A 12359-nucleotide genomic window follows, 5' to 3' on the forward strand; every position below is an offset into this window, starting at 1 on the left:
CTGTAGTAACTTTTGGTATCTTCTTTAGTATTATTGGCTGATTGGCCTGTACTATGGCAACCCACACAAAATGCTGAAGGAACTCAGCAGGCCAGGCAGCATCTATGGAAAAGATTAAACAGTCGATGTTTTGGGTCAAGACCCTTCTTCAGGACTGGAAAGGAAGGGGAGAAGTTCCTTTCCAGTCCTGATGAAGGGTCTCCACCCAAAACATCGACTGTCTACTCTTTTCCATAGATGCTGCCTGGCCTGCTGAGTTGGATTTCCAGCATCTGCATATTTTATTGTGTTTGTGATACTGTACTGTTCTATGTTCTGTGATCACTTGAACTGGCGGGATCAGTTTCAATCAGCAGAAAAGTAAGATAATGTACACATTCAGCTAAGTATCAGTAACAAATAGAAAACAGTATAGCATTAGGTGGAAGCAAGCTCAGAGAAACTATTTGGGTGACAAATAGGGCTTAGAATTCATTAAATGCTTCTGTATAAAGCTGGTTGATGAACTGTAGACAGAAATACGAAGAAAAATTGACAGTACAAAGATGGCTTTAAAAAGTTGTGTTGGGAACTTAAAATCCATTGATACAAGATGTTTAAGAACAAGTAAGAAAGGAATAGAAGGTCATGATGAAGAATATTGTTTAAGAAAACTTGTACAGAGAGAAAATGTCCTTGACGGAGTCAAGTACTAAATCCATTGGATTGTATGTTCCTTTTGCTTGTGAGAAGAGCAGATATGCTGAAAATTGAAGATGTGCAGAAACTAGAGTGGTGATGTGGTTCGGGTGAATGAGATGGGCACCATGGGCAGGTGTCCTCTGGAACACACGAGGAGAACATTGAGCAGTGAGCCAATAAGATTTAAGTTATTAATTCAACATTCAAGATGCAGCACAAAAGTAAACACAAAAGATAAAGAACACAAAAGTTTTAAAAAACTACAATAAATATAAGTGCATAAGATAGTATATAGATTGTATGTCCATAAAGTGATGCTGGGCTGTACATAAGGTGACTGGCAGGAGAAAATAAAGTAGTGGTGGGGTTAGTGGGTGGAGGTGTTGATCAGGTTTACTGCTTGGGAAAAGTTAGTGTTTTTGAGTCTGGTGGTCCTTGGGTGGATTCCTCCCTGATGAGAGTGGGACAAGCAGTCCATGAGCAGGATGGCTGGCATCCTTCACGATGTTACTGACCTTTCTCTGGCACCTTTCTGTATACCTTGATGGCAGGTAGACTGGAGCATTGGGCAGTTTTGACTACCCGTTGTAGAACCTTCCTGTCACCACAGTGCAGTTTCTATACTAAGAGTGATGCACCTCGTCAGGATGCTCTCTACTACACAGCTGTAGAATGGAGAAGGGCAAAGTTAATCTAAGATGGGACTTTTAATGAAAGGATTCCCTCTCATCAGTGGGATGTGAGGAATCCTAACTAGAATAAATGTTAAACAATAACGGAATATTATGTCACCTTTAAGGAAAAGCTTCAAGAACAAGATCGGTAAGTTCTGACATGGGAGAAAATCAGAGCCTTCTGGATGATCTTAAACAATGGAGAGTGATGAAACAAAGGAGGGCATTTACATGGCATGTCCTATTAATTATTTAGGATTTTGGTTCTGGCATTGCTGGCAAGATGAATTCTCCCACAGATATATCTTCCATACCATAGACAACTCCCACAGCCAGTTGGTTGTTTATTTTAAAGTTTTGTTCACTGGTGTGTTATCAAAGAATTTCTGTTTTGAAGGTGAAGTGTTGAAGATGTTGGAACAAGAGGGACTCTCTTTGGTCAATGTGGATCCTGTACCACTGGATGCAATGTAAGTCTTTATATGATTAACTTGAGTCTCTTTATAGGTTCTTGTGAGTTTATAGTTTCCTTTTAATTTACAATCCTCATAGTTGTTTTCCTTTTTAATAGTGCTTTGTCAGCCATCTACTGAACCCATTTAAGCAATTTGAAATATACTGACTTCATTTCAATGTGTCTGTTGTAAATATACTGTACAATGCACCTTGTCTTTATAGCTCATGTTAAGATCCTCAAGAACTCTGCTGTAAGATATGGTATTTAGATTGGCGATTCAAACTAATTGTTATTGTGATAGTGTTTATTAATCCTAAGGACAATGTGCTTTTTTAAATTTCAAGACATTTAATAAAATGTTAACCTGATCTGATGGGTGCATTTAGTAATCTTTGTGACATTGCATTCTAATACTTAAGACTGAGTAGAGTAACACAGAGAGGAATCATTGAAGCAGAACTGAAGGAGGGTCAAACACCACTGTCCCTTAAGGACACGGGCTGCAGATTTGCTGCAGGAGGCCACTTAGAGAGTTGCTTTGGAAATCAACAAGCAATCTTTTCGATTGGTACTTGTGCAGTGATACTCCATTAAAAGTCTTACATCCACAGATACTTAAAACGTATCAAAACCAGCCACTGAGTGTGGGACATTGTGATCCCATACCATTGTAACTAGACAGGGAATGTGCAAGAAAAAATTTGTGAACTCTTTACAATTACCTGGTTTTCTGCATTAATTACTTATAAAATATGATCTGATCATCTAAGTCACAATAATAGACAAACACAATCTGTCTAAACTAATAACACAAACTTCTTCTCGTCAATACTGAGTACACAATTTAAACAATTACAGTCTAGGTTCAAAAAAGTATGTAAACCTCTGGGGTAATGCCTTCTACAGAAGGTATTTGGAGTCAAGTTTTCCAGTCAATGAGATGAGATTGGAGATGTGGGTTGTTAAGATGCCCTGGTGTATAAAAAAGACACACAAAGTTAGAATACTGACAGAGCCTGCTGTTCTTAAGAAAGAAATGTTTATGTGCACCATGCCTCGATCAAAGCAACTTTCACAGAACCTTAGAAGAAGAAGAAGAATGTAGAGATGCATGAAGCAGGAAAAGGCTACAAAAGCATTTCTTAAAAGCTTGGGTGTTCATCAGTTCATGGTAAGAGAAATTGTCTACAAATAGAGGAAATTCTGTACTGTTGCTAGGAGTGGGTATTCTGCAAAGATCACACCAAGGGCACAATGTGCAATACTGAAGGAGGTGAAGAAGAACTCAAGGGTAACAGCAAAAGACCTGCAGAAATTTCTAGAACTTGCTAAAGTCTCTGTTCATGTGTCCACTATAAGAAAATTACTGAACAAGAATGATGTTCATGGAAGGACACCATGGAGGACCACTGCTCTCCAAAAGAAGACATTGCTATATGTCTCAAGTTTCCAAAAGACCACCTGAATGTTCCACAACACTTCTGGGACAATGTTTTGTGGACAGATGAAACAAAGGTTGAACTTCTTGGTAGAAATGCACACAGCTATATTTGTAAGGAAAAGGGCACTGCACAGTAAACCAAAACCTCATCCCAACTCTGAAGCATAGTGGAAGGAGCATCAAGGTTTTGGGGTCACTTTGCTGCTTCAGGGCCTGGACAGCTTGCAGTTGTAAAAATTGCATCGAGACATTTTACAGGAGAATCTCAGGGTAGCAGTCCGTCACTTGAAGCTTAATGGAAGTTGGATATGCAACAACAAAATGATCCAAAAGACGAGTAAATCAATAACAATGGTTTAAAAGCAAGAAATTCGTGTTTTGAGATGGCCAAGACAAAGTCCTGACTAACCCATTTGAGATGCTGTGACATGACCTGAAGAGGGCTGTTCTTGCATGGTATCCCAGAAATACTGATGAACTGAAACAGTTCTGTATGGTGGAATGATCTAAAATTCCTCCTCGCCATTGTACAAGTCTGATCAGCAGATACAGGAAACATTTAGTAGAGGTTATTGCTGCTAAACGAGGTTCTACCAGTTATTAAGTACAAGGGTTCACATTCTTTTTCCAGCCTGGACTGTGAATGATTAAATAATGTGTTCAATAAAGACATGAAAAGTGCAATTGTTTGTGTGTCATTAGTTTAGGCAGATGTGTTTGTCTATTATTGTGACAGATGAAGATCAGACCATATTTTATGAGTAATTAATGCAGAAAACCAGGTAATTGCAAAGGGTTCACAAATTTCTTGCAACTGTATGGTCGTGTTTCTTAGCCTTCATCAACACCATTCATAATGATTACTGTACTGAGTGCTTTTAACTTGTGGGCAACTGTAAAAGTGGAACCCAATGCTAAACTAGGGATGGCCTGTATGGTGTACAAGCTTGAAAGAAATGTGATTATAACACCTTGTGGCTAGATGTCACAAATGCAGGTAGTTTGAAATCAAATTTCTTTATGTTATAAAATGAAACTCAAAAATGCTGGAAACACTCAGCAGGTCGGGCAACATTTTTAAAAATATCTACATTTCCTGGGAAGGACCTTTGACCGGAAACATTAATTTTCTTGTGCTTTGCACAGATGCTGCCTGACCTGCTGAGTGTTTCCAGCATTATATGTTTTCTCAGATTTACAGGTATCTTCAGGTTTTTACTTATTTTAGAGTCATAGAGTGCTACAGCACAGAAACAGGCCCTTTGGCCCATTTAATCGGTGCTGAACTATTATTCTACCTAGCCCCATCAACCTGTGCCTGGTCCATAGCCCTCCATACCCCTCCCATCACAATGTGAGCTACATTAGGGAAATCTGTGAAGTAACTTGACATCAAGAGTAAAATACTTACTACCTTGGAAATCTTTATTGTTGTGACATCATAGAGGTAAATAGGTAATGCATGTAAATAATACATTTTTGCTAAAGATGGACCTGATGTAGAGGTTTCAAACCAAGACTAAACATTTTGCTGTGTAAAAATAAACATTGCTTCTTGACGTTTGCAGTACAAAAAAAACAAACTTGGCTTCTTTAGATAGATTGCCCAGATGTTTTGATATTTGTACAGAGGCTGTTTCCAACTTCCTGAAGTTAATTATGTATGGCAGACAAGATGCCATCATTACGCCTTTCCAGCTCGTAAATTGTTGGAGAAACACCAGGCTATGGGTGTAGTGTCTGAAAATGATTTACTTTTCACTGGAAGTGATGCAATGGAGGAATGCTAAGCTGGAGACTGATTTAAATAGGTTCAGTTATCAACATCTCATGTTTACATGCTGAGCATAAGTGAACACTCCAGAGAGGCAGGTGCAGCTGAAGAGAACATCATGGCTTATTTGACTTGAATGTGGCTGCAGAAGTTTGAAGTAAAATACTGTCCCTGCAGAAGTGCACTCGTGCTTTTATTCCATATATAAAATTGTTACAGAAACTATCCAAATTATTATAAACTTCAAGATATATAGAGATATAAACATAGAGATAAACAGCAATGATTTTATGTAGTTTTTAACTTGAGTAGTCTATTCAAAGGCAATAATTTTCATATGAAATGAAAATATTCTGCAGTGGATGGCATTTTAGATTGATTCTTTGCAAGGCTGTGTTTTATGAATAGGAAGGAATTTCACAGTTAACTCTTTTATGGGATATAAATTAATTTTTATTTATAGTCAAGTGATAGAGTTCCTACAGCTTAGCTGGATCTGCTACTACATTAGCAGAGAATTGAGTCAGAACAAAACCTTTCGTGACTGGCTCCATTTCCTAGACAGTAATAATGAAATAGCAGAATTCAATTGCTGTGTTATCTGTCATACCAGGGAACTGAAGACAGGGTGGGTGAATTTGGTGCTCCCCGTTAAGGAAATAGATTATTTAATTTCTGAATAACAGGACTAAACCAACAATCTTAGTAAGAATTTCTGTCTAAAATAAAAAGTTCCTGTTGTAGATTAAACATATGGCATGCATGGAAGTTTGTAAATTCAACAGCACAAAAATTAAGCAGCATGCATGAAGGCTCTTTATTCTAGCTGCATCATTGTAATTGTTTACAGTTTTGGGGAGGAGGAAGCTAAGGACTTCCTGGAATTAATGAAGTGTGACTCCTGTATTGCCGTTTACAGTGAAGAGACCAGATGGTGAGGTGGATACTAAAATTAAGGAAATGTGCTCGTGAAGTATGGTACAGCTACCAAAGTATTCAACCCAAATAAATTTTTCACCTCAGTTAGATACTATAAATTTTAACTTTAAATATAGTTTGTAATCCAAAGATTCTCTTTTATCTTTACAGTTAACTAATCTATATCTTAATCTAGATGGTCCCAAATATTTCACAGTTGCCCATTTGAAACAACTACCGGAGAGTATAGTGAATTGAATAACAAGAAAAAGACATTATGGATTCTTGAAATCCATTGGGATAAGAGTGAGGGGAAAAGAAATAGAGCTAGTTGTCAGTGTCTTGGAAATCCACAACTTTGAACCTAATTTTCTATGGTAAATTATCTTTGAAGTTCTTACATTTGCTCTGCTTTGGCATTACAGCATAGTTATTGCATCTCTCACCCCATATCTGAAATCTGTTTCTTCATTGTTGAATGACACCTTCCTATTCTAAACCCTATTTTGTTTGCAAAGGATTGAAATTTTTTTGAACCTCAGACCTAACTTTTGCAGTATTAAAACCCCAAAAGTAGCCCTTGTAAATCATCAGATGTCAGCTGTTGATTGGAACTATGGTGTACACCATACATGACATATTTGCAATTAATAACTACACTATTCATCTCAAAACTTATATTATCCAGCCAAACTGGATTGCTCCCATCTGGGTCAAAGCTACAGATACATTGAGTTTTTCTACTTGCTTTGGATTACTGCAATGGGGATCATTCCCCATTAATTTGCCTGGAACTTTTCCTAACTGTTCCCTTTGAGTTCTTATCTTCATACTGCTTACCAATGGCATCTGCTAATGCTACATTAGGGTTCCACAGGGTAGTAACAGCAAACTGCTCTACCACGCGACCAACTATACTATTGTGCCCAACATTGCCTCCATTTTTAGATGGACTGTCACTCATCCAATCCTGGGAGAAACCAGTGAGCAGCAATTGTATTTATCAATACTTATCAAAATTCAGTTGGTGTTCAGTTGGTCTCACCCAAGATTGGATGAGTGTTAGGCCATCTAAAGATGGAGCCAGTGGTGGAGATGAAAGGAGAGGTAGCCATGTGGCAAAGCTGTATCAAAGCCATGGGTGTCTGTTGACATAACTTCATGCAACTGAAGTTGCATCACTTTTTTCACCTGTGGATCCTAATGCACCACATTTGTATAAATATATTTTTACAGGATCATGGTGAGACTCTGAATTATTATTATATACCATTTTGGTCACTTAGTATCTAAGAAAGGAGATATAGAAGGAATATGATGAAGGTTCATTATCCTCCTCAAACTTTCCCCACCATTCAATCTGGTTTTGACTGATTGATGCTGGCTTCAACTCCTCTTCTGTGTAAGTTGCCCAAACCCCTCAATTTCTAGATCTTGCAGATAGTTATCTTCATCTTAAATATTTTTAATTATCTGGATTTCAGCACTCCGGGGGTCAGAGAATTCATATGTTTCTGGAGTGGTAGATGAAATGAAGAAGCATGGAGCCCTAGCCAACCCAAGTCTTAGAAGAATGAAGGATTACCTGATTGAAATGTACACATTTCTTAGAGACTCAACAGGGTAAATGTGTTATCTGGCTGAGGAATCCAGAACCAGGAGCCATGACCATTTTTAGATCAGAAATGAGCAGAAGTTGCTTCATTCAAAGTGTGATGAGCCTTTGGAATTCTCTACCCAAGACAGCTGTGGGAGCTTGTATTTCTGAATATTAGAGGAATCTAGAAATATAGAAACATAGAAAATAGGTGCAGGAGTAGGCCATTTGGCCCTTCGAGCCTGCACCGCCATTCAGTATGATCATGGCTGATCATCCAACTCAGAACCCTGTACCTGCTTTCTCTCCATACCCCCTGATCCCTTTAGCCACAAGGGCCATATCTAACTTCCTCTTAAATATAGCCAATGAACCAGCCTCAACTGTTTCCAGTGGCAGAGAATTCCACAGATTCACCACTCTGTGTGAAGAAGTTTTTCCTCATCTCGGTCCTAAAAGGCTTCCCCTTTATCCTTAAACTGTGACCCCTCGTTCTGGACTTCCCCAACATCAGAAACAATCTTCCTGCATCTAGCCTGTCCAATCCCTTTAGAATTTTATACGTTTCAATAAGATCCCCCCTCAATCTTCTAAATTCCAGTGAGTATAAGCCTAGTCGATCCAATCTTTCTTCATATGAAAGTCCTGCCATCCCAGGAATCAATCTGGTGAACCTTCTCTGTACTCCCTCTATGGCAAGAATGTCTTTCCTCAGATTAGGGGACCAAAACTGCACACAATATTCTAGGTGCAGTCTCACCAAGGCCTTGTACAACTGCAGTAGAACCTCCCTGCTCCTGTACTCTAATCCTTTTACTATGAATGCCAACATACCATTTGCCTTTTTCACTGCCTGCTGTACCTGCATGCCCACCTTCAATGACTGGTGTACAATGACACCCAGGTCTCGTTGCATCTCCCCTTTTCCTAATCGGCCACCGTTCAGATAATAATCTGTTTTCCTGTTCTTGCAACCAAAGTGGATAACCTCACATTTATCCACATTAAATTGCATCTGCCATGAATTTGCCCACTCACCTAACCTATCCAAGTCACCCTGCATCCTCTTAGCATCCTCCTCACAGCTAACACCGCCGCCCAGCTTCGTGTCATCCACAAACTTGGAGATGCTGCATTTAATTCCTTCGTCTAAATCATTAATATATATTGTAAACAACTGGGATCCCAGCACTGAGCCTTGCGTACCTAGTCACTGCCTGCCATTCTGAAAAGGTCCCGTTTACTCCCACTCTTTGCTTCCTGTCTGCCAATCAACTCTCTATCTCCATCCCCAGTACCATGTGCTTTAAGTTTGCACACTAATCTCCTGTGTGGGACCTTGTCAAAAGCCTTTTGAAAATCTAAATATACCACATCCACTGGCTCTCCCCATCCACTCTACTAGTTACATCTTCAAAAAATTCTATAAGATTCGTCAGACATGATTTTCCTTTCACAAATCCATGCTGACTTTGTCTGATGATTTCACCTCTTTCCAAATGTGCTGTTATCACATCTTTGATAACCGACTCTAGCATTTTCCCCACTACCGATGTCAGACTAACTGGTCTATAATTCCCCGGTTTCTCTCTCCCTCCTTTTTTAAAAAGTGGGGTTACATTAGCCACCCTCCAATCTTCAGGAACTAATCCAGAATCTAAGGAGTTTTGAAAAATTATCACTAATGCATCCACTATTTCTTGGGCTACTTCCTTAAGCACTCTGGGATGCAGACCATCTGGCCCTGGGGATTTATCTGCCTTTAATCCCTTCAATTTACCTAACACCACTTCCCTTCTAACATGTATCTCCCTCAGTTCCTCCATCTCACTAGACCCTCGGTCCCTTACTATTTCTGGAAGATTATTTATGTCCTCCTTAGTGAAGACAGAACCAAAGTAGTTATTCAATTGGTCTGCCATGTCTTTGTTCCCTATGATCAATTCACCTGTTTCTGACTGTAAAGGACCCACATTTGTCTTGACCAATCTTTTTCTTTTCACGTATCTATAAAAGCTTTTACAGTCAGTTTTTATGTTCCCTGCCCAGTTTTCTCTCATAATCTTTTTTCCCTTTCCTAATTAAGCCCTTTGTCCTCCTCTGCTGGTCTCTGAATTTCTCCCAGTCCTCAGGTGTGCCGCTTTTTTTTGCTAATTTATATGTTTCTTCTTTGGACTTGATACTATCCCTAATTTCCCTTGTCAGCCACGGGTGCACTACCTTCCCTGGTTTATTCTTTTGCCAAACTGGGATGAACAATTGTTGTAGTTCATCCATGAGATCTTTAAATGCTTGCCATTGCATATCCACCGTCAACCCTTTAAGTATCATTTGCCAGTCTATCTTAGCTAATTCATGTCTCATACCTTCAAAGTTACCCTTCTTTAAGTTCAGAACCTTTGTTTCTGAATTAACTATGTCAATCTCCATCTTAATGAAGAATTCCACTGTATTATGGTCACTCTTATCCAAGGGGCCTCGCACGACAAGATTGCTAACTAACCTTTCCTCATTGCTCAATACCCAATGTAGAATGGCCTGCTCTCTAGTTGGTTCCTCGACATGTTGGTTCAGAAAACGATCCCGCATACATTCCAAGAAATCCTCTTCCTCAGCACCCTTACCAATTTGGTTCACCCAATCTATATGTAAATTGAAGTCACCCATTATAACTACTGTTCCTTTATTGCACGCATTTCTAATTTCCTGTTTAATGCCATCCCCAACTTCACTACTACTGTTAGATAGCCTGTACACAACTCCCACCAGCGTTTTCTGCCCCTTAGTGTTATGCAGCTCTACCCATATCGATTCCACATCCTCCAGGCTAATGTCCTTCCTTTCTATTGCGTTAATCTCCTCTCTAACCAGCAATGCTACCCCACCTCCTTTTCTTTCCTGTCTATCCCTCCTGAATATTGAATATCCCTGGATGTTGAGCTCCCATCCTTGGTCACCCTGGAGCCATGTCTCTGTGATCCCAACTATATCATATTCATTAATAACTATCTGCACATTCAATTCATCCACCTTGTTACGAATGCTCCTCGCATTGACACACAAAGCCTTCAGGCTTGTTTTTACAACACTCTTAGCCCTTATACAATTATGTTGAAAAGTGGCTCTATTTGCTTTTTGCCCTAGAAATATGGGGATGAAGCAGGAAAACAGTATTAAGAAAGAAGATCAACCTAGATCTTTTTTGATAGTGTAGTTGCTTTGAGGAACTAAATACAAACTTCTGTTTACTATTTTCTATAGCATGACGAAACCCCGCAGTTGTCAGTGATTCAATATGCCTACAAGGACAATGTGATCAGCTTGAAAATATTTGCATTTACCGGTACTTTATTTTTTCAGGATATGGGTGTAACTGGCCAGGCCAGCATTTAACACTCATCCTCAGGAATCATCGAGCTGTTCATAAACTATAATGAACAGCAGCACTTTTTCTGTTGATTTGGTCTGTGACCTGAAATATTAACTGGTTTCTGTTTCTGTGGATGTTGCTTGACTGGCTGAGTTTTTCAGCATTCCTGTTTTTATTCCACATTCCAGCATCTGCAGACTAATTTGTTTTCTATCACTGCTACAATCTCCTTGGGTTTGGGGGTTCCAGGATTTAAACATAGCTATAAGGGTGAGCTCTCCAGGTTAAGTTGATGCATAATTTAAAAGGGAAACTGCAAATTGTGGTTTTCCAAACCATTGCTGTTCTTTTGTTCTTCTCAGCACCTTTGCTCACAGATTTGGAAGGTCAGTCAGAGTAGCCTAAGTGAGTAACTAAAGTACATTTTACAGCACAGTGTGAGGGTAACTGAGACTGAATATTTAGGGTGGTTGATGGATACAAGCAGGCTGCTTTCTCCTGTATTTTGTCTGTTGTTGGGGCTGCATTCTTCAGGCTTGTGGGGAGTGTTCTATCACATCACTGATTTATGTCTTGTATATGGTGAGTCACCTATTGAAGGATGCCCAATGTCTGACCGAATCGTGTTGTTCTCTCTCGCTTGCTCTGTTTCCGGTCATTGATGACACCACGATGTTGATGCTGAATGACTGAGCAATGGAATTGCCATTGTATGTGAAGGGTTTGGTAGCCGGACTGTCTCGTAGGAGATACCTGACATAGTTATGGAGCAAGTGTTACTTGCCGCTTATTGTCAATGCTTGAGTGTCCAGTTGTTGCTGCACATTGGCATTGAATATATAATTTGCTGAAGAATTGTGAATGGAAGTGAATAGCATGTTATCACCATTATCATCACCACTTCTGACCTTATAGAAGAAAGGCAGTTGGGTATATTCTGGGGCAAGGATGATTGATCTCCAACCATACTCTGCTGTCTATGTCTTCGGTTTTACCAGAGTTCCACCGTGCCATACTCAGTGTTGTACTGTTGTCTTAAGTATTGTGTCGGGCTGTCAATTTATCTCCGGAATTTGGCTGTTTGGTCTATATTTGGACACATGTTCTAATTACCTCTCCTCGAGTAGTCCTAGTGAAACTGAAACTGGGCCTTGGTGAGAAGGTTATTGTCAAGGATGTGAATCTTGATAGCACTATTGATGACTCTTTCCATTATGTTGATGAATAGGAGTCCAGTAGACTGGGCAGTGGTTAGTCCAATTGGATTTGTTTTGCTTTCTGGGGACAAATTAACTAGTCCCACTCTATTAAAGTGCCCTGAACACAGTTAGTTACCCAGATTAATAATGATGCACACAGTTTACTGTGCAGTCAGCCATTAAAAAAACAGAACTTAAAAAGTTCTCTAACTTGAGTATTTCCAAATACAAGTGTTTTTTGTTATTTG

The 12359-nt window shown here is 39.4% G+C and overlaps 1 protein-coding gene across 2 annotated transcripts in view; it reads left to right on the forward strand.

Annotated features, from left to right (window-relative positions):
• The window catches only part of narfl (nuclear prelamin A recognition factor-like), a 49448-nt gene that overhangs the window by 22012 nt on the left and 15077 nt on the right, over positions 1-12359 (forward strand). For both annotated transcript variants that reach the window (XM_073060716.1, XM_073060717.1), the window contains exon 8: positions 1753-1825. In XM_073060716.1, the coding sequence (XP_072916817.1) occupies positions 1753-1825 (73 nt within the window). The remainder of the gene's footprint in view (positions 1-1752; positions 1826-12359) is intronic.

Source organism: Hemitrygon akajei, chromosome 11 (assembly GCF_048418815.1).
Source record: "Hemitrygon akajei chromosome 11, sHemAka1.3, whole genome shotgun sequence".
NCBI classification, from domain to species: Eukaryota; Metazoa; Chordata; class Chondrichthyes; order Myliobatiformes; family Dasyatidae; genus Hemitrygon; species Hemitrygon akajei.